The 23461-nt window shown below is 40.0% G+C and overlaps 1 protein-coding gene across 1 annotated transcript; it reads right to left on the bottom strand.

The window, feature by feature from the left end:
* Positions 1-2038: 2038 nt before the first annotated feature.
* DNTTIP1 (deoxynucleotidyltransferase terminal interacting protein 1) lies at positions 2039-22584 on the bottom strand. The gene is made up of 13 exons (XM_074293534.1): positions 22420-22584; positions 22174-22244; positions 21045-21141; positions 12194-12292; positions 8810-8878; positions 8457-8513; positions 8060-8118; positions 7148-7193; positions 6082-6140; positions 5911-5971; positions 4400-4471; positions 2591-2646; positions 2039-2454 (listed from the first exon to the last, which is right to left on the bottom strand). The coding sequence occupies exons 1-13, from the start codon at positions 22522-22524 to the stop codon at positions 2316-2318; spliced, it is 990 nt and encodes a 329-aa protein (XP_074149635.1). The 5' UTR covers positions 22525-22584; the 3' UTR covers positions 2039-2315.
* Positions 22585-23461: the final 877 nt, after the last annotated feature.

Here is a 23461-nt window from a genome sequence, read left to right as displayed (position 1 = left end):
AGAGATTACATTTTAGAGAAGAATATTACAGATCAGGTCTTGTCTTTCCAGTTTCTCGACTCCTTTTCAGAGCTTCTTTTTGGTTACAAACAGCCTTTATCAGTCAAGTTCAAGAACAGGTTATGAAAGTGATGAGGGCACATTTACAACAAAGAGTCAAAGATGGAGCCCTGGGGGAGGAGGCCGGAAGAACAGATCCTGTCACCTGTGTCTGCTCTAGACAGGGTTGATCCTGTTTTCCGAGCCTTGGTTCAGGATATATAATAAGATGAAGTTATGGGAGGTAGTTTTAGCAAAGTATCATGGGGTACCCCAAGTTATACATCCAACCAAAGTTGGAGGCTGGGATTCTCCTTAGATTAGCAGCACCACATCCCTTTATAGAACAGAAGCATATAAGTTTGATAAATTCCATCCCATGCATTTCAGCTCTTATGAAATATTCTTGTAGTTAGTCTGTGCTAAAGAATTCATTGCCTCTAATTTCTTGTACTTTGCTAATTTTTTTTTAACGTGCATCCAATTTGTAGGCTGCTTACTCAAAGTGATCTGATCCAGATAAGGCTGAAGTGCTATTTCTGGTTTAAGTCCTTTAGGTTTCTACTTTTGTATACTGCAATATCTTTCATTTCTAGATACTTCAGGTGTTGATCATATTTTCCAAAAGTTTTGTCTTCACTGGTGGCTGTTGGCCATGTGGCCACAGTCCTGTCCATGGCTGCCTTGGTCGCCGCCATCACTGTACTGTCTAGGCCATTAAGAAGCAAGGAAGGAGAAAGAGGGGCTCTTAGCTCTTTTTTTTCCCTGAGGCTGGGGTTAAGTGACTTGCCCAGGGTCACACAGCTAGGAAGTGTTAAGTGGCTGAGACCACATTTAAACTCCAGTCCTCCTGAATTCAAGGCTGGTGCTCTACCCACTATGCCACCCCAACTCATAGCCTCATCTTCAATTACCACTTCTAAAACACAGAATCACCCTCTTATTAGAATGTGAGGCAGCCCATCACAATACCCACAATTATTCCATGGATCTATGTGCCCATCAAGATCTTGCATCTGGATGTCCTGTGTCTGTCCTCTATTGGAGAATTAGAAATCAATTGTTTGTCCATTGTCTGGGGTATATAAGTTACAAAAGGTTGCTGAGGTAAGAAAGCACTCCATTTGCCTTCCCTCTTGAGCCTGCATTCTTATAGAAGTGGGAAGAGACAAAGTAGGCCATGCCTTATTGCAATTTCGAACAGTGCATCTCCGAGTCAGGATGTGTGAGCCCCACTTATCACTTTCAAGTTATATCTTTCCAAGTCTGTTTCCCCATCTGTAAAATGGAAATACATGCTACTTCTACTATCTACTGCACAAAGGATATTCAACATGACACAGCTCTTGACTTTTGTATGTCTCAAATATTAGCTGCAATTTGATTTTATCTGTGTATGAATTACACAATTATGGTTAAGAAAATGTGCTGGAGTACAAAGACCAAAAAACCCAAACCCTTGCCTTAAAAGACTTTATATACTCTATGGGGAGATACACATGAATAGTGATGGATCTTTGATATTAATACAGTATGGGTAAGTGCTGAGACCTATCTATGATTTAGTATTAAAGTATTAAGTCCTAGTTCTTGATGATTCCAAGTCCAGTAGTCACTTCACTGTATCATGCTACTAATATAGAAAAGCATGTAATTTGAGGAGGGAGTAGTTCCCCATCAACCTAATTAAGGTGGGGCTCAAGGATGGCTCTATGGATAAAGTGATACTTTAAGTCTTGAAGTAAGATAAAGATTATAAAGGATGAGCATTTTAAAAATGTATTTTCCTTAGCTCTTATACAGTGCTCTGCCAATAGGGAGTGCTTAAGAAATATTTATTGAATGAATGTAAAGCAATATAGAAATGTAAGTTGGTATTACTATTGTAATAGTCTCAGTCTTGAGAGCTTAGGGCCTCCACCAGCCTTCCTTTCTACACCCACCTTTTCTCTAGAGCATTTGGCTGCTCTCATTTAGATATACTAGTCTCCACAGCAGGTTCTACCATCTGTATTTATTACAAAGCATTCAACTGCTTTCCAACCCAATAAATTCACAAAAACACAAAACCAAGTATGCCTCTTTAGGGGCGCTGAACAGTAACCAGCTGCAAACCAGTTTGGGCCCTGTGTAAAAGATGTTCTTGGAGAACAGGCTCAGGAGCAGCAGTGTAGCTTCCCCCAGGCAGGTGCCAAAAGTCAGAAGAGGGGGCACCTGGCCTTGAGTCCTGTCTGAGGGACACTTGAAGGTTTCAGGGACAACCAAGGAGCTAGGCATCATGTCTCAGGAGGCACTTCATTAGGACGCTGTTCATTCTCAGTCCTGAGTGTTTCCATGTATTTCCTCATCTTCTCTGCCATCCAGGAAGGAGGAACAAAAGGCTTTAATTCTTCCATCTTCAGATCCAGGCAGCCCCTGGGGAGACGAGTTGGGGGTGAGAGGGAAAGGGACAGAAGAACAGGATAGTAAAGATGAAGGACCATGTTTAGAAAAGGGATTTGCCACTGGGAGCAACAAGAGGATTTTGTGGCTGGGACTAGGGGTTTCTCACCTGTAATCATCACTAGCAGCTAGATCTCGAATGTCCTCTTCAATAAGGAGATAGGCCTATAGATACAGAAGCAAGGAGAATGGTCAAAGCTACCAGGGGTCTTAGGTTTCCTTCACTGCTTCCCGAATGAGAGAGGGAGGCTTGGGAGAAACTTTAGTCTAGTGACGTGCCCAGTCTCAAAAGCAGGTAGACTGGGGGACAGAAAAGTCACATAGACTGTTATATGCAAGAAGAATTAGATTTAGTCTTCTTGACCCCAGAAGGAACAATAATACAAATGTGGAGTATTAGAGGTCCATGTTCAATATAAAGAATATTTTCTAAAATACTTTAGCTATGGGGCAGCTAGGTGGTGCAGTGGATAGAGCACCAGCCTTGAATTCAGGAGGACCTGAGTTCAAATCTGGTCTCAGACACTTAGCACTTCCTAGCTGTGTGACCCTGGGCAAGTCACTGAACCACAGCCTCAGAAAAAAACAAAACAAAACACTTTAGCTATTTGAAAGTGAAATGTGTTTCTCCAAAAGGTAGCAACTTTCCTGCAAGAGGAGGGATTTAAGCTATTAATTGTTCAGGATATGCCTCAGATAGGGGCTGGATGGACTTCTAAGGTCCTTTCTAACCCCGAGAGTCTAGAAGAATTAGGAAAAGTAAGGGAAATAGAATATCCCACTTTCTCTAATTTTCAAGTCTTTCCCTATTTATTAGATTCTTCTCTCCAAATTATAACATGTCCTTACCTGACTCTGCCACCCACTCAAGCTTTGATGTTATTTTTCTCCGTTCTTTAACAGCTTAACTCCTAGATCAAGTAGCTATACTTGATAATTCTATTTCCTCTCCTCATTCACTTCTTAACTATTTGCAATTTGGCTTCTGACATCAACTAACTGAAACTGCTCTCTCCAAACTTACAAAATATCTCTTCACCAGCAATTTGATGGCCTTTGCTCAGTATTCATCCAACTTAATCTCTTTGTAAAATGTAACACTGACCATTCTCCCCTCCTTCCTGAGTTTGTTGTTGTTCTATTTTTGGCTGAGGCAATTGGGGTTAAGTGACTTGCCCAGGGTCACACAGCTAGGAAGTATTAAGTGTCTGAGGTGACTATCATTTTTATTGCTATTCTCTTATATAAGGATGTTTTCCTCAAAAGAATTTAAATTCCTCAATAGCAAAGATACTTTTATTTTCTCTCGAACACAATATCAGTAAAATAGCAGGTATTCCTGCTCTCGTTTCTTTAGTATTTTGAGGTTTTCAAAGAGCTTTCTTCCTAACAACCTTATGAAGCAGATAGCATGAAGTAGGTCTTTAGTATTTTAAGGTTTTTAAAGAGCTTTCCTCCTAACAATCTTATGAAATAGGAAATATATTTTATAGTCGAAGAAACTGAGGTTCCAAGAAGTTAAGTGACTTGTCTAAAGTTACCTAGCAACAAAGAGCCACAATTTAAGAGTGGAATTATGCCATTTATGCAATAGTTAAAAGAGCACTAATTCTAGAGACAAAAGATCTGGGTTCCAATCCCACTTTTGATCTTCATTTTGTGCTTTAGTAAACTGTAAAAGGAGGGGATGAGATAAGATCATTTCCTAAGTCTTTTTTTTTTAGCTCTAGATTGATGACCTGTAGACTTACAATCTGGAAGCTGAAGACGTGTGTTTCTTTGTCAGGGTCAGAAGCTCTTCCCTGCCATCCTCCATATCACACCTGACAAATGAACTTTTCTTTCAACACCACAAAGCCTGACCCCTGATCCCAAGGGATCCTTTCTCAGGAGAACAGCCCATGGAGAGGAGACTCACCATTTTGCCACCAGTGGCCCTCATGTGGTGCTGTTCTGCTAGCCAGTGCTTGTCCTGCGGGTCAGCGGCATACTGTAGGGAAGGGAACCACAGGATAGAGAGTTCAGCCTGGTCTGACCTTCTCCTGATCCATGTCCCCAAGCCATTTTCCCTCTGGCAGATCTCATGGAGAAAGATAGTCTTGTCCTGGTCTCAAGTAGCCACAGGCAATCCTTGGGTCTTTTACATCAGTAGTTCCCCATCAACTCCTCTTAAGCAGAGAGTCTCCTAGGGGTAAGGCTACATCCTTCCCTCAACCCTATTAATTTTTAAAGCACAAGTGGTTTCAAGAACAGGCTATCCTTTGGGGTAGGGTGAAGTCATGGGCTATGTCTGTTTAAGGGTGTGGTAAACCTCTCAGGTATGTCAGGGCTAGGTGGGTTGGATTGCCGTGCTTAAGAAATGCCAAGTCCAAACAAATCCTTACTGTTATCTTTGTAAAGTGTTCTTCTAAAGTAATTTGGACAAACAGGAAACTTTGAAGTAAATTTGGAGGAAAAATAGTTTGGGCGAGAAGATTAAAAAGGGAGATATGCTTAGCTTTTAAAAATTCTTATTTCCATAATATTAAGTTTCATAAAAAGCTTACAACTCTTATGACATGGCTGGAGTAAGTAGGATTAATCTATTTTTAGTGATAAGGAAACTGATGCTCAAAAATAAAAGAGCCATATAGCTAAAGTGGGAAGTAGGATCTGAACTAATCTCTTAATTCTGCATTTTTCTTTTTGCACCATCAGGCTAGGCTGCCTTTCCATTCTTATTGGATTTCTATGGGAGCATGAACTTACCATGTATTGGTGAGTGTATCTCCTATGAGGTGATGCTAGTGCCAACCCTGTAGCTCTTGATCTTTTTCATTCTTTCCCTAGGATTCCCTCAGCCTTTTATAATCCCACTCACAACAAAACAAAACCCAATTAGAATAAAGCAAAATAACAAAGATTTTCTAAACAATTAAGTTTTTCCTTTGTCCCACATTTCTGATGGCATCAGATTCTCACCTGAATTCTAGCTTTCCAGACTGTAGATAGGATTGGGAAGATAGAGGGAAGGAAAGGAGGAAAAGGGGAGAACAGATGATAACAATGAGAGTCTGGGTGAGAATGAGCTTTTAAGGAAGGGAAATTGGGCAGGAACGCAGTAGAAAAGCACACCCGCTGTGGCATGTGGTGGACTGAAAAAGTTGGCCCTGGCTCTTCACATTTTCATAGAAATTCTAGCACATCAGAGATAGGACCTTGTCCAGTGTTGAATTTCACAAATAAGGAAACAGAGGCCCAGAGTATGAAGCAGCTTGCCTAAGCTCCCATGCTGAGACTTAGAAGATGCCTCTTTATTTCCCACTCAGTTTTCTCTGCCCTGCACAGCCAGGACAGGATGGTCATGGGCAGCTCCTTTAGGCTACCTTTCCTGACAACTGTTCCTTCCTACTCCAGAAGGGAATGTTCTGGGGAAGTTATGCCACTCACCTTAAAAAGATGTGGGTGCTTGATATAGATCCTCCCTCTAGTGCCTCCCATGCCAAGGGCCCTGAAACAATAATCAATAGAGGACTGAATCAGGGTTTTCCCAGCAGGGTGACAGTTGTGGGACCCTTGTGCCACCCCCCCTCCCACAAGTGTCAGAGTCCAACTTCTTACTTGTTGGCCCTAGAGCCCAGCACAAAGGTGGTGGATTCATTCAGCCGAGCTGGGTCCCACTGTGTAAAGAGCAGAGAAGTAGAAGGTAAGCAGGTTGGGCAGAACCACAAATGCCACCTTGACCTCTAATTAGTTAATTACAACATCCTCTGTTTTTATCACATGTTTTTGAAGCAGGAAGGTATAAGTGTTATCACTGTCCATATTTTGTGGATAAAGAAATTGAAGCTTAGAACCAAGAAATGATTTGGTCAGTCACACAGCTACAAAGTGGCCAAGTTGAAAACTGGAATCCACATCCAGTGATCTTTTCATTAAGTTTTGGTGCTTCTTGAATCAAAGAAGAGGTGAATGCTTGATATTTCTAGCTGAAGGCTACTTTCAAAAGGTAAGAGGAAAACTCCTTCTAAAACAATGTGAGATAAGGTGGATCAAGTGTTCTCTTTAGTACTAAAAGGTAATTTAGATAGAGTCCAACTTTAATTAGTTGCTTAATTGTGCTGGCATTTGAAGGCAAGGTCATCTTCACTTGAGGTCTATGGTTCTTTCTGAAATGGTTGTTACTTTTTAAACACTTACTCAACAGGTATATTCTGATCATTTACCACATGCCCAGCTCTGTGAATAAGGATTCATAAATATTTTGGTTTCTTGTCCTCAAGGAATTTAGTTTCAGTGGACAAAAGATGAACAATAGCAGGCAGCTTGTAGCTAGATGTAAAGACTCCTAGTTTATAGATAAAAGTAAGAGATAACATTCCTCTTCAGAAGAACATCAATGAGAATTGAAATAAATCACAGAAAGTCAACTGACTTCTCCTTTCATGATTTTACTAACTTACAAAATGATTACACCAATACCCCTGCTCCCTGTATCTCAAATTTCTTTTGAAAAAAGCAATTTGTAATAAAAACAAGAACTGTTGATTCACCTCAGAAATCGGGATACCCACAGAGGAAGACAAGATTCTCCCCCTTTTCCTGATATATAGCAGACAGAAAGTAACTCTCCAGGGTCGTTGGGGACCTACTAATGTCATAATAATGTCATAGTCAAATAATATACCTTAGGACCCTCTCTCCGAATTGGTTCACAGGATTTTGGTTTCCACCTAGTAGAGAATAGATAAAAGTGATTGTTCAAGATCAGTAGTCAAGACTTCATTTTTGCTCAGAGCAGTTAGACTAGCAGCCACTGGTTACATTGTCATTGTGGCCTTGGCTAAACTGTTGTATAGATCAGTTTCCCCATCTGTAAAATGAGGTATAATCCCAGTACAAAATTTACACCGAACATAATTGACAATGTTGCTATTAACATTTCAAGTTAAGTATTTATGTTTCCTTTCTTTTAACAAACAGAAAATTATTCAAGTGTAACATAATCTGTACCACCACTAATAATATCTCTCTTTTTTAAAAATTGTTTTCCATACCTATTTTCAGGGACTGGGGGATCAAAGGTTAATTCTATATTTAGTGGTATTTGTATACTGCATAAAATTTTTTTGTTATTTGAAACAATGTATCACACAAAGTCAATGGTGAATATTAATCTTCTTGACTATCTCTTCTCCCCAGTTAATTAAAACATTTGGGATTCTCACCAGTACTGCCCCTCGAATCCAACTGAATTGTGTGAAAACCTTCACCTCATCTCCCTCATTTGTTTCAGATTGTGATTACTATTGATGATTGATATTTTTAAGGCATTCATATTTGCAAGGTGGCTTATATCCACAATCTATATTGGTCATCAGTTATGTAGTAAGACAGAGAAAACAGAGAAAGCTGAAGTTCAGATAAAATAATCTGCCCAAGGTCACACAGCTAGTACATGACAAAGGTGGAAGCTAAACACAAACAAATCCACTTCTCTTTAAGAATACAAAATTTCCCTCTCCTTTATTTATGCAGTAAGTTCCTTCTTGTTCACTAATCTCATCTCTGAAAGACCCAGACCCCAGTCACTACTTACACCATGCCTGAGGTTGATCTGTCATTTGAAAGGATGTGTCCTGGAGGCCGTCCCTTCCTCTGCAAGAGAAAATGGCTTGTCAGAAGGGGATCTTGGCTAAAGTCTGAGCCAGTTGGGATCCCCTCTGCCCAGTACTGTACTTTGAGCCAACTACTAATACTAGAGTTATTTGTTGTTGTTGTTGTTTTTAAAGAAATTAGAACTTCAGAAACTAGATGGTGTTTGTGATGAATTGGGTAGAAGTCATATCTCTGAAGGTATGACTACATTATCAGGTCTGGGAAAAGGGTGGAGTAAAGGGAGGAGATTTAGGCCTAATTGATTTCTTCCTGGCCACCAGAATAGAGATATACACAATCTATGAATATATGTGTGTGTACATATGTATTTTTTTCACCTTTTTTGGGATGGGGCTTCCACGATGGGCACATTCCTCATCTGCTTGTCGACCACGCTGGGAAAAGGAGAGAAAAGTCAGGGAGGCATGAAATCTCAGAGGAGACCACCAGAATTTGGATAATGCTGTAGAGGATTTATCTCATAAGCATGTCAATGATCAAGATCTTCTCTTTTAGGAGTAGGATGGCATCTCCCCTAGGCCTCAGAAAGAGACCCACTCACCTGTCTATCTTATGCTACTCAGCTTCAGAGCTCCTAAAGAGTGGTCAGACTGAATTCCCAGATGCTTAACCGTGCCTCAAATTAGACCACCCTAACCCATTTATGCTCCTAGGATAAAACAGCTCTGACCTTCATCCCGGGAAGTTCATGAGTCAGTCTGGGTATCACTTTCTCACCATCTGAAAACAGCAGCTTAGCCTAAGAGGAGACGGCAAAAGTGGAAAAAAAAAAAAAAAAAAAAATTAGCAGGTAGAGGGAAGTTGGTTCCTTGTCTGATTTATACTAATGCTGTAGCATTTGGGTGTTAACAATCATCTCTTTAGAACTCTCTATATGACTGCTAATGTCTTAAAATAGGTGATGCTTTGATTACTATTAATAACAACACCGGGATTAAATATTAAATAAATAAACATCTAGCTACATGAAAGGATTTGCAGACATGATGTCATCTTTTACTTCAAAGAGAGGAAAAGGGAGGGAACTTCAGTCCTCAAGAAATTCAGCATAATAGGTTCTTGGACTAAAATTAGGAGACCTATAGTTCTAGTTTCAATTCTGTTATTAATAACAACAATACACATTCTTCCCCCTGCCATGATTCATTATGACTGTATTTGTTACCTTATGCCAAATAGTATCCAAATAGTACAGTTAGTGTACTATTTAGCGTACCTCTGAAATATTTTCATACCATACTCAAATAAAAAGGACATGTTTGAGGTCTTTGCATTTTTGTTGTTCTTTGTTTTGCTTTTGCAGGTTTTTAAAAAATATCTTTTTATTTTTCAAAATACACACGAACATAGTTTTCAACATTTACCCTTGCAAAATCTTGTGTTCCAAATTTTTCTCCCTTCCCCTACACAGCAAGTAATCCAATATGGGATGTGCAATTCCTTTTTTGTTTGTTTGTTTTTTTGCTGAAGCAATTGGGGTTAAGTGACTTGTCCAGGTCACATAGCTAGGAAGTGCTGTTTCTAAGGCCAGGTTTGAACTCAGGTCCTCCTGATTTCAGAGCTGGTGCTCTATCCATTGTACCACCTAGCTGCCCCAGATGTACAATTCTTCTAAACAGATTCCCATATTTGTCATGTCACACAAGAAAAATAAGATCAAAAGGGAAAAAAATGAGAAAGAAAAAAACAAGCAAGCAAACAACAACAAAGGTGAAATATTAACTTGTGATCCACACTCAGTCCCCACAGCCCTTTTGCTGAATGCAGATGGCTTACTTCATCACAAGACTACTGGAATTGTTCTGAATCATCTCATTGTTGAAAAGAGCTAAATCCTAACAGTTGATCATCACATAATCTTGTTGCTGCGAACAGTCCACATTTTATAGCAACTTATTATTTTGAAGATATTTTCCTCATAACAACCCTGTGAAGTAGGTAGTTCAAATATTATTGTTCTACTTTACAGATAAAAAAACTCAATGAGATTAAATAACTTGCCCAATGTGAAACAGTGAGTGGGGAAAAAATCAGGACTAAAATCCTTTGATCAAATTCCTGATTCTAAATCTAGCTTCTTCCTTATACTGTGTTTCACGACCTGTGTGGCTTGTGAAAACCATTTCCTTTATCTGTGTCTCAGTTTCTCCATCTGTAAAATGAACAGACTGGCCCACATCAATATTTTTTCAAACTGTGTATTAAAGGGTTCTAAAGAGCAATGATATTCATTTCCAGTATACATAAGGAATGGATTCAAGTTTATAGGAACAAAAGCTATTCCTCAATAAATGAATGATCAGAGAATACAAACAGGCAATTTTCAAAGGAAACAAATTCCAAGTTATCAACAACCATATTAAAAAGTGTTCTAAAATCGCCAATATTAGAGAAATGACAGCTGTTGGAAGGACTACAAGAAAAAAGGAACATTAGTACACTGTGTAGCTATGAAAATGATCCAGCCATTCTGGAAAGTAACTATTGTGCACTCCCTCTTTGCAATATATTAGGGCACTGTCTCAAAGAAATCAAAAATAGGAAAAGAACTGATATGTACAAAAATACTTATATCAGCTCTTTTTGTTCTGACAGAGAACTAGAAACTAAAAGAGTGCTCAATAATTGGGAAATGATTAAAAAATTATGATTTATGATTGTAATGGAATACTATCTCACCATAAAAAATGATGAAAGGGACAATTTCAGAAAAAGCTAGATTGACTTGTATAAAATCATACAAAATAAGGTGAATAGCAACAGAAGAAAAATTTACATTATCATCATCATCATCATAATTATCATCATCATATTATAAAATCAACAAACATTTAAGAACTAAGAACCTTGATAAATAACTATGATAGACTTGGCTTTTTTCAACAATGAGGTGATTCAGGGCAATTCCAATAGACTTGTGATGGACAGAGTTGCCTGAATCCAGAGTAAGGACTATGGGGACTGAATGAGAAGCACAACATAGTATTTTCATCTTTTGTTGTTGCTATTGTTTGGTTGTTTTTTTCCCCCCTTACTTTTTCCTCTTTTTGATCTGATTTTTCTTTTGCAGCACGGTACTTGTAGAAATATGTTTAGAAGATTTGCACATGTTTAACCTGTACTGGATTACTTGTCATCTACGGAGGAGGGGAATGAGGGAGAAAAAATTGGAACACAAGGTTTTGCAAGGGTGAACACTGCAAACTATCTTTGCATGTATTTTTGAAAAATAAAAGCTATTGTTATTTTTTAAAAAAACTGATCAATTTAGTAACCAATCACAATTCCAATAAGAATTGATGAGAAAGCATGCTCCTCTCTCCTCCCAACTCAAAATACAAAATGAAACATACATTTTTTGTAGATGGCCAATGTAAACATTTGTTATGTTTGACTGTGTATTTGTTACATGAGTTTTATTTTTATTTTCCAGTTAAAGGAGCGGAAAGAACAACAAATGCTGTTAAGTTGAAAAAAACAAAACAAAACCCACTAAATTTAAATAAAAGAAAAAGAACTCTGAACAAGTGCATTATGGGAAATTATAGATTAAAATTAAATTATTCACAAATGAAAAGTATTTTTTCTGAATGACAATTTCTTAGCATGAAGTTTGGCTTAATTTCTTCTGAGTCAACATTCATCTGACTTTTATTTCAGGAGTATTCTACACCTCTAGGATGCCTAAATTGGTTTTTCAATATTTTCAATTCCAAAGTCTTTGGTGCCCACATTAGTTTCAAAATACTGGCTTATGATTTCCAAGGTCCCACTAAGACTCAATGTTTTATAACAGCATGGCAGAAATTGAGGCAATGACAAGGTAGGTGACCATCTCAGTATTATTCACTAAGCAGTAGCAAAGATGATAGATTTCAGCTATTCTGAGTTGAAATTTAGTACTTTGATGGCTGCTTCAAAATATTTAAACTCTTAGTTGGATTAAAATTTTGGTAGGCATTAACGAAGTTCTCAGATGAACTTTCAACATTTAGAAAGTCTCTAGACAGTTTTGGTTTCAGACCATATAGCCACTGCCTCATCAGGCTCTTACCTGTTCCAGACAACTTCGGCAGGCTTCTTGGATCAATTGTTCTGCATCAACATCTTCCCCAACATTGTCTCTGACATTAAATGCTGCTTTCTGAAAGAACTAGGGAGAATACCGAAGAAAAGGTCAAAAGCCATGCCTTCATACCTATGTTATCTTATTGCCCATAGTCAGTTAGATTAACAGTAAATGATGGAGCAGTTCTGTTCAGCTATTTCAAGAATATAACAAGGTCATCAATGGTGATATGACATCAGAAGATGTATGGTCTTCTATAAGGTCAAATTGAAATTGGGATTCTTCAAATTTCAAAAGACATTTTTAAAGTGATTATTATTTTCTGAATTTTTTTTTTTTTTTTTTTTTTTTTGCTGAGGCAATTGGGGTTGGGTGACTTGCCCAGGGTCACACAGCTGAGCTATCTTAAGTGTCTGAGGCCAAATTTGAACCTGGGTCCTTCTGACTTCAGAGCTGGTGCTCTATCCATTGTGCCACCTAGCTGCCCCTAAAATTATTATTATAATCAAGTTACAGTATTACACATTGTGATTATAGAGATAAAGTGACACAGATGTGACAGAGAGAGAGAAAGAGAAAAAGACAGAGAGAGATTTTAATTTAATACTAGGTGGAGTATAATAGAGATAAAGCAAAAATCCAAAATATTCTAAAAAAATCTTAGGAGGGACTTTTAGCTTCAGGAATCAAAGAAGGTTTTATGGAAGAAGTGACACCTGACCTGGCCCTTAAGTAAGAGAAGGATTATAAAATTAAGTAGCACAAGGCATAAGGGGTGATCAATATCCCAATATTCCAAGAGGAATGTGAAGACTCTATTGCAGGGAAAAGCAGCCTTCCCATCTCTAATTCAATTGTCCTTTGAATATTTTCATACTTGGTCACATTCTTCACATCTCAGTGACTTTGGATTCCTGTAGATTATTACCCAAACCCCATTTCACACCTCTTGACTCATCATTCTCATCTCTCTCAACACTTTTACTCCTGGGGCAGCTAGGTGGCACAGTGGATAGAGCACCAGCCCTGAATTCAGGAGGAACAGAGTTCAAATCTGGTCTCAGCCACTTAACACTTCCTAGCTGTGTGACCCTGGGCAAGTCACTTAACCCCAGCCTCAGGAGGAAAAAACAACAATAACAACAACAACAACAAAACCCACAACACTTTTACTCCCAACTTTCATTCTAACTCCATCTTCCCCTATTCCCTCAGGAATGGTCATTCCTTCAGCAACATTCTTTTCTTCTCCCACTCCTTCCAACTATTAGTTCTTAATGAAAACTAACTTCTCCCAGATGACACAGTCTTTCCAATACTAACTGAACCTTCTTTCATTCTCTCTGTCTCACTAATAGAGGAGGGGGCACTGGAATTCTCCTTGTTCTCCCTTACCATTTTCAGGTTCCCCCCCTCCCCCCCGACTTCCATCACTGTAATCTCTCTTTCTTTGAGGTCCATGCTTCCATCCGCCCAATCAAAATTCTGGTAGCTACTATCTTACAGACATGCACCTCCTTACCCTTCCTTCCTTTATGAGTTTGATTCCTAACCTTATAAATTTTCTCTTCTCCCAACTCCTGCCTTCATACTAAGGTACTTCAACATACATACTGATTTTCCCTCAAATATCCTAACTACTTAGTTCTTCAACCTGTTCACCTCCCAGGAGCTATTTCTCCACACAACTTCAATCACACATAAAGACAGTCATATCCTTGGTCTTGTCATCATCCATAAATGTAGTGCCATTATGCTAATGAACTCTGAAATAATCTTGTCCTATCACAATCTGCCTTTCCTTACAAAAATCCTATTCTTTGTCTGTACTGTGACCTAGAATCCCTTTACTCCTCAATTTTCTCCTAAACCTTTTCCCCCTTCATTAGCCACTCTTCCTTGACACTTTGGTGAACCAATTCATCTCTGCACAAGCTTCCTCTTTTGACTCTCTAGCCTCCTAATCATAAGACTAATTATATACAGCAAAGCCCTAATCTTAGACTGCTCCCACCAGCTGTTGCCTTCACTTCTACACACATGCTATTGAATTGAAGGTGGAGAAAACCATGCAACCATTCTGTCTGGGTTTGCTACAAATTTATGTTACACAACATCAACTGGGCCCTCAGTACTGCTAGGCAATCCTACTATACAACTCGCTTTATCAATTCATTATCTCTATAGTGGCTCTCCCAAATCTTTTTATCCCTTCTTGGGGCTTCTATGGTACCCCTTCTCACCATTCTTTCAGCTGAGAATCTTGCCTTCTATATTTTACAGAAAACATTGAAGCTTCGCAGTGAATTCCCTATTCTCCACTCTTTGTCATTTTCCATCACTCGGATGACTTCTGCCACTTTCTCTTCCCTTACCTGTTTCACATGATGAAATGGCCTTACTCCTTAACCAAACGCAACCTTTCTGGTGTTTCAAGCAATCACATTCCAACCCATCTACTCCAATAGATTGCCCTCTTCTGTTATACCCAATCTTTCACTTATTTTCATTCTCTCCCTCTTTACTGGCTCATTCGTTACTGCTTACATACACGCACAAGTCTCCCCTATTGTCAAAAATCCCTCTTTTTTTTCTTCCATTCCTGCTATCAGTCTTTTATCTCTTCTGCTCTTTGTAGTTAAATTCCTCAAAAAAGCCCTCTACAGTGGATACCTCCACTTTTTCTTCTCTCAATGTCTTCTTAATCCTTTGCACTCTGGCTTCCAAATTTATTATTATACTGAAATTACTACCTCCAAAGTTATTAATGATCTTCTAGTAGTCAAATCCAATGGCATTTTCTCAATCCTCACTCCCCTTGACCTTTCAGTGGTTGATGACACTGTTGAGCACTTTCTCCTCTTAGATCTCTAGCTTTTCAGGACACTGTTCTCTCTCCTGGTCATTTTCCTTCTATCTGATCACTTTTCTCAGACTCCTCTACTGCATCCTCCTCCAGATCATACCTTTTAACTATAGATGTTCCTCAGGATTCTGTCATGGGCCTTCTTTTTAATTCCCCTTCTGTATTATTTTAATTGGTGATCTTATCAGCTCCCATGGATTTAATTACCACCTCTATACTGATTATTAAATTTACCTTTTCTGGCCTAAACTCTTTGCTGACCTCCAATCTCACATCTCCTACTGCCTTTTAGACATCTGAAATGAATGTCCACTGGACATCTTAAATTCAATTTATTCAAAATGCAAGTCATTATCTTTCCCCTTAATCCTAGCTTCCCTATTAATACAGAAGGTAGCACCATCCTCCCAGCTGTCAAGCTTACAACCTGGGAGTCATCTTAGAGTCTTCATTATCTTCTTTATATTTACTAACAAGATGAAATCTTGCACAACACTGAATTGTGACCTATTATGACGTGGGCATTCCAGACCAATTTAATAATTTTCTATACTTTCAGTTTTAATGTTTGTACTGCCAAAAGCAGCTCTTAAAAGATGGGATAAGAATCTGTTCATATCCACTTTTGTATGTAAAGAAAACATGAATATTTCAGTAAAAAGGAGAACATGATTCCATTAGTATGAAATTTCAAATGTGATTATAAATATTAAAATGTTCTCTAGTAAGACTTAAACTTTATCTGTGATATCCACTAACAGTCTTGAAAATGAGTTACAGCATAATACAAAAAAGAGGGGGATGCAGAGATAAAGGAGAGGTGGTCAGCTGGTACTTAGACTAACCAATGTTATCAAAAATCTTCCTGAACTATTTGTTCAAACCTGTAATTTTATTTGTGATTTTGGGTTTTTCTGATTTACTGGGGATTTTGGTAAAAATAAGTTCATTTGTAATCAGCCTTAAGTTGTTCAAACAAAGATATGTGAGATTGGTTGGTTCAACCACAAAAGTGATTTACCCAGGGCAGCTAGCTGATGCAGTGGATAGAGCAGGACAAGAGTTCAAATCTGGTCTCAGACACAACACTTCCTAGCTGTGTAACCCTGGGCAAGTCACTTAACTCCAAATGCCTCAGGAAAAAAAAAAAAGAAAAAGTGATTTACCTGAAGCACAGGTCTGATTAGGTCACTGCCCTACTCAATAAACTCTACTGCACCCAGGAGCAAATTCAAGTGCTATTTGGCACTCACAGACTTTCATAACTGAACTTCCTCCTACTTTACCAGTGTTCTTATATTATATTCCGTACTGACCTCCTGGCTCTTCTGAGAAGAGCTCAGGGCACTTTCTCTGGCTGTCCCTCTTCCTCATTTCTATTTACTGCATTCATTGACTTCTCTCCTAAAATCCTACCTTCTAAGGGAAGCTTTCCCTACCCTTCTTAATTGCAGAGCCTTCGCTTTCTATTAATTACCTATTTATCTTATACATAGCTTGTTTCATATATTTTTTTACCTGTTTTCTCCCTCATTACACTGTAAGCTCCTTGAAAGCAGGTATTATCTTTTATCTTTTTTGTATCCCTAATTTTCTGCATACTACCTAACTATTGACTGACTGACCTTGCTGAATGCTAGGAAGTGGAAAATGACACATCCAGTTCAGAGAAAGGCTACAGAATGATGTTGGGGTCAAACTGTGAAGGGAACTGGTATTTCATACTCAGTGTTGAACAAAGATTCCTACAGTCAGACTAGATGATTTTGGCATCTACATGGAAGATGAAGGAGAGGGGAGACATTGGAGGCAGAAAGATGAGCCAGGAGATTACAACAATGATTAAGAAATGATGAGGTCCTGAACCAAATTTAGCAAAATGAGAAGAGAGAAGGCAGAGATTATGAGAGATACAGTGGAGTAGATTTTGGGGTTTTTCTTTCAGGAGTTCCTTTATGAATTGTTCAATTTCATTATCTGGGATTGAGCTATTTAAAATGCTTAATTTTTTTTGCTAAAACTTTTAAATAATTTTATTTCCTGTTCATTTGTTTTCCATTTTTGATATTGGCAATGAAAAATGTTGGAGAAGGTATGGAAAAACAGGGACACTAACGCACTATTGACAGAGCTGGGAAGTGGCTCAACCATTATGGAAAATGATTTGTAACTAGGCTGAAAGGGCGATAAAACTATATATTGCTTTTGACCCAGCAATACCACTACCAGATCTGTGCCCTAAAGATATAAAAAAAAAAAAAAAAAAAGGGGGGGGGGAATAAGGATCTATTTGTACAAAAATGTCTATAGCAGCTCTTTTTGTTGTGGCAAAAAATTGGAAATGGAAGAGATATCCACTAATTGGGGAATGACTGAACAAGTTGTGGTATGTGATTATAATGGAATACTATTTTGCTATAAGAGGATGATTTCAGAAAGATTTGTGAAGTTTTATAATTAGGGATGCAAAGTAAAATGTGCAGAACAGGAACATTGGACATAGTAAGAACAATATTGTAACAATAATCAACTATGAAAGATTTAGCCACTCTGATCAATACAATACAATCAATCATTCATGACGATTCCAAAGGACTCATGATGAAAAGTGCAGATCCAATACCAGTGGACTCTACATATAAACTGAAGCATATATTTTGCTCTGTTTATTTTTCTTATGTTTCACCCCCTATGATGTGGCTGATGTGGAAATATATTTTGCATGACTTCATATGTATAATGGATATATTTCTTGCCTTCTCAATTTGATGGAGGGAGAGAATTTGGAACTGAAAGTTAAAAAAAAAAAAAAAAAAAGGAGCAAAGGGAAGGAAAGGTGTGAGATGATATATGACAACTTTTCAAATGCCTAATAGGCTATCAAGGGGAAAAAGAAACTTCCATTCTGTATAGCTCTAAATGTACAACTAGAACCAGTGCCTGGAAATTATAATAAGGTGGGTTTTTGGCCAGATATAGGGTAGTTCTGAAACTCAATACATCTAAAACAAAAGTCATTCTCTTTCCCCCCAAACTTACCTCTCTTTCAAATTTCCCTGTTTCTGTTGAGGGTTCCACTATCCTTTTAGTCACCTTGATTTGAAACCTTGGAGTCCTCCTTGGCTTCTCACTCTCCTTCACCTCACATATCCAATCAGTTGCCAAACCTTGTCAATACTAACTCTGCATCATCTCTTGCATCTATTCCCTTCTCACTACTCTTATGGCCATCACCCTAGTTCAAGTCTTTATTAGTTCTCACCCGGACTCTTACAATAGCTTAATTGTTCTCCCTACTTCAAGTCTCTCTCCTTTTGAATCCATCATCCAAGGATTTTTTCCTAAAGCACAGACCTGAACATGTAAATTCTAGCTACTTCCTACTACCTTTATGATCAAATACAAACTCCTTAGTAATTTTTTTAAAGCCCTCACAACCGATTCCCAATGAACTTTTCCAGGCCTAGCACACATTATTCCACCTCAGACTCCACAATCCAGTCAGACTAGCTTTATTGTTTTTCATACATAACACTCCCATCTCTTCTTTCTATGCATTTGCATAAGCTATTTCCCAGGCTTAGAATATGCATTCTTCCCATCTTTATTTCCTCAGAATACTTATTTTTTTTCAAAGTTCTGTCCATATACTACCTCCTAAAGGAGGCCTTCCCTGAAATCTCCAGCTGCTATTTTCTGTCCCTCAAATTATTTTGTAACTATTTTGTTATTTATTAATGTGCATGTTGCCTCTTCCAGCTAGACTGAAAGCTCCTTCAGGGCCCAGACTGTCACCATAATTAAACCAGATTTATTATTATATTTCTAGTTTTTAGCACAGAGCATATTACAAATCAGGTGCTTAATATTTGTTGAATAACCCTCAGATAATAAGCTAATAGTGGAACCAGTTGCCTTATTAGTATGGACACATATTAAAAATTTTCTTTTTATACTTCAATTGAAAATATTAAGAATATTTTTTTTTCAGCCAAAAACCCTTTCCAGAATTTCCCTTTAGAAAAACAGGTAAAGAAAGAAGGCAAAGATTCTAGCAATTATATCAAGGTGGAAAGCTAATCTTAAAATCACTTCAAGGCTGTGGTAATTTTTTTCATTCAGGGATTAAGATACAGATACTAGGAAGGAAGTCCTTTTAGTACTTAAGGGGAATGGTCAAAAAAGAAACTGAGTATTGACTATTTTGGAAATTTAAATCATATTTTAATCTTTTCCTTGTTCAAGATTCCTATAAATGTAATTTCAAATTGTTTTGACATAGAGAAACATGTCAGAAGGCATGAGGAGTTATGTCATTTTGGAGCCCTCTTTACATTAGAAAGGGCATGAATGTGGGATAATGATAAAGCAAATTGTTTCTGACAGTCTCGTGCTTAAAATGTAGAGTATTACCATTTTTAATTTGACATTAGGCAATATGTGTTGCATCTCTTGGAGGTCTTCAGGCAGAGGCTAAATGGTTAGAGATAATCATAGAAGGAACATATGCATTGGGCAAGGGGGTGACACCAGATGGAAAGATAAAGGGCAAAGGCAAAGAACAAAGGAAGAAAGAGAGAAAGAGTGTGTGTGTGTGTGTGTGTGTGTGTGTGTGTGTGTGTATACACACACATATATATGCATGTATTATTACCTGGTCAGATACTATTTGGAATACTATGTATAGTTCTGAGTACTGTATTTTATAAAAGATATTTAATCAGCTAGGTATTGCCCAAAGGAGGGCAACCAGAACAGCAAAAAGCCTCAAGTTCATGCCACATGAAGACCCATTGAGGGAACTGGGGATACTTAGTTTGAAAAAGCAAAGATTTAGGTAGCTGTGATAGCGGTCTTCAAGTGTTCAAAAAAAAAAAAAAAAAAGATGGTTGCCTTGGAGGTACTGGGTTCCTCTTTGATGGAGATCTTAAATGAGAGTTAGGAAGTAAAATCTTTCTCAGGGATAGACTAGATTAGACAGATTGAGTCTCTTTCAATTCTGAGATTCAGTAACTTCTAAAATCTGAGATTCTCTAATATTAAGTCCTATTTCACACAATAACCTCTTCCTGAATAAGAATCTTCACTATGATAGCCCCAAGATTTTCAGTGACATGAATTTCCCTATATACCTTCTAATGAAGTCTACTGTATATCCGGAATGCTCTAATTGTTTATGAACTTTTCCCTTATATTAAGCCCAAATCTGCTTTTGCAGTTTCTACCTGATGTTCCTAGTTCTGCCATCTGGGGTTAATCAGAACATGTAAAATTCCTCTTCTACATAACTACTCTTCAAACTACTCTATCTATCTATCTATCTATCTATCTATCAGGCTACTTCAAAAGATTTCTCTTCTTCAAGCTAAAAACTGCAGGATTTTTAATCTTTTCTTTTATGGTATAGTCTCCAGTCCCTTTGGAGCAGAAAATGGGAAACTACTCCATTATCTTTGCCAAGAAAACATCAACAGGGACACAAAGAGTCAGGGAAGACTGAAATGAATGAACTACCACAATCCCAGTCCTTTTACCACATTGACTGTTCTCATTTGGATGTGCTCCAATTTGTTGATATCCTTCTACAAATGTGACCCACTTAGAACTGAATGTGGTACTCCACCTATCATCTAAGAAGGGCATGGGACAATCACCTTTATTTGATACCCTGTAAGGTTGTTGTCAGAGAAGACAACCCAAGCTTCCCATGGCACACTCGTTAGGGCTTTTAGCAACAGAATAGTAGGACGTAATATAATAGTGTAATAGTAGGATCAGACTGTGAGCACATGTTTTCTGATAATCACTTACTGGGATTGTTGGCAGAGAAATCTTTTTACCTATGTGTATTGGATTAGATGGATTTGGGGATACCAACGTTCCATGATTCTAATGTAGAAGATTAGATCCAAGCAAACAGGGTGAGTCTGTTAGGATTTCTCTGCCTGCTTCCCCCCCAACACCACTTACTTTCATGTACTTGTTGAAGACTGTTTGAATCTCCTCATTGATGCTAGGTTGTAGGACAGCTCGAAGCAGGTCCATAGAGATGGCAGGGTCTGTGAAGCTGCATTTTTAAAAGGGGAAAATGTAACCCTGGTTCCAAATGCTTGATTCATCTTTGTCCTAACAGGGTCAATGACTCTTGTCATGGCTTTCCTTACATTAAACATTCCTTAAATAAGTACCTCACCTTAAAGGAAGCAGGTCCTTTCAAACTTCTAAAACTGCCATTCAAAAACCCAATCAAGAAACATTCAGAGAACACTCAAGGCATTTTTAGTTTAAGATACGGTGCTTACTCTGAAATAAATTAAAATCTGGTTTATGAGATAAAAAGATGTATTATATTAGTCTGGGGCTTATATCCAACTATGAACTCATTAGTGTTGCTGGGATCTACCTTGGAAGGGAAGTGGTATTAAAATGCTAATAACCGAAGCCTTACAGCCTGACTAGTCTGATTTCTCCTAACTCAAAACCCTCAGATGTACAAGTTCCGAAGACTAGTCAATCATCACCAAAACACTCAGAGGCATCCGGGACGTGCACTGTGCGGTGAAGGGTTCTTGCCTACCTTATAATCTTCCACTTTGGGAACACTGGTTGGGGGAGGGGACGGGATGGAGGGGCTCGTTAGAGTACAAAGTGTCCTTGGAACCCATGGAATGCCCCTGGCTGTCATTCTCAATCGCCCGGAGGAAACACAAGCCCGGGTAAGGGGACTGATTTGCCGAAGCCAGAGGCTCTAGAACTGATGCGTATCTTACTCCAGACACTCCGTTTCACAAAAGAAAACACCCTGAGATGCGCAGAACAGAGGCGGCTGGACCAGGATAGGGCCAGGAAGGTTAATTTGGCGTCGGGAGGATTGGTTGGAGGCTACCTTGGGGGAGGGGAGTCCCTTCCATTTTGCGTTTTTATTAGCGGAGGCGGTTTGTTTTCCGGATCTTCCCATTCTAAACCAGTGCTCTTTCTCTCACATCCCACAGGGCTGAGGCCCGCCCCCCTGGCTTCTTCGAAGGCCCCTCTGCAGTGGGTAGCCGGGAGGACTCCCCTTCCCCTCCCTCCCCCCGGGGGCCCCGGGCGGCAGGCTCACCTTGTGGTCATCTGGGAGCGGCGGCCCCTGCGCTGTACCTGCCGGTGTTTGATCATGATGTTCCAGGGGTTCTGCGGGAAGCGAGGCGCAGCTGAGCCCCTTGAGCCCACGATCCCAGAGGACAGAGGAGGTTGGGGCGGGGCAAGGGTCTCTCCTCAGTCCTAGCCCCCCCCTCTAACCTAGCCCCCTGCCCCGGCGGGCCTCGATCGGGCCCCGCGCCCACCTTCCCAAGGGTCCTCTTCTCACCGTGACCACCAGCTGCCCCGCCGAGCCCTCGTCCCCCGGCTCGGGAGCGCCCCGCTCAGCTCCACCGGGACCCCGCGGCTGCTCCGGATCCCGCGTGGCCCCCATCGTCCCCCCCTCCCGGGCCCGGCCAGGCCGCCGTCGCCAAGCCAGCCGCTCTCCCAGATACTGCCGGTGGTCCAGCCCAGCCCCTCAGCCACCGGCCGGAAACGAGTCCGTCATACGTCATTGGTTCGCGCCGCCCCGCCCCCCGGAAGAGCGACGCGGTAGGCGGCAGGGTTGCCATAGGAACCGAGCGGGGCGTGAGGCGGACCGGCAGCTGGGGGCGGAATGCTGCAGAGCGAGAGAGTAGGAGAAGAGCGGGAGAAGGCGGCTTAAGTGGGTATGACAGGGGCTTCCGAGGAGGATGTGGCGACGAGGCCCCTGCCCCCGGGCTCCGGGTCTAACTGCGGGGCGGTCTGTCTGCTTGAAAATTAGAGCCCCTAAAATTGCCCCGCGCCCGCGGCCACGGCCGGAAACGGCGCTTTCTGACTCGGAGGGGCCGTGTCCGTCCCGGGGCCTTTCCGTCTTCCTCGGCAGAACGAGGCGTTGTTCGAGGTGGGCTTTAAGAACCTTCCGCCTCCGATACAGAGTTCTGGGGCCGGAGGGCACCGGGGACAGTCCGGGCCTGGGAGCCGGCCCTTTCCCTTTTCTGCCCCGCGGGGTTGCCCCTGAAGCGAGGTAGAGCCTCGCAAAGTGCGGCAGCGAGGGCCTAACGTGAGCCAGCTTCGGGACCGACGACTCGGCCCCGTGGGAACAATCCGTGGTGAACAGTCACCATCCGCGGCCTCGTTTCCTCTCCGAATTGAAGCTAAGGGATAAAAGAGAAGAGCTTTGGAGGCATAAAGATCTGTTCAAGACAATAGTGATCTGTGGACCGGCCACTAAATACATATTTTATTAAAAATGTTTATAATTGCTTTTTATTTTTCAGACTACACACGAAGGGAATTTACAACACTCCGGGCTCCGTGGTTTGACCTGGACCACCTAACATCCCCTCCCC

The sequence above is a fragment of the Sminthopsis crassicaudata genome, chromosome 2 (assembly GCF_048593235.1).
Source record: "Sminthopsis crassicaudata isolate SCR6 chromosome 2, ASM4859323v1, whole genome shotgun sequence".
NCBI lineage: Eukaryota > Metazoa > Chordata > Mammalia > Dasyuromorphia > Dasyuridae > Sminthopsis > Sminthopsis crassicaudata.
This window is presented reverse-complemented; position numbering and strand designations above follow the sequence as displayed.

What these genes read in the sequence shown, in the direction of transcription:
- DNTTIP1 (XM_074293534.1), bottom strand. Translation starts at nt 22,524, where the DNA reads ATGGGGGCCACGCGGGATCCGGAGCAGCCGCGGGGTCCCGGTGGAGCT. An exon ending in TCTTCAACAAGTACATGAAA is followed by an intron (nt 12,293 to 21,044) that starts GTAAGTGGTGTT and finishes TATTCTCCCTAG; the next exon opens with TTCTTTCAGAAAGCAGCATT. An exon ending in TTCGGAGAGAGGGTCCTAAG is followed by an intron (nt 6,141 to 7,147) that starts GTATATTATTTG and finishes CTCTTTACACAG; the next exon opens with TGGGACCCAGCTCGGCTGAA.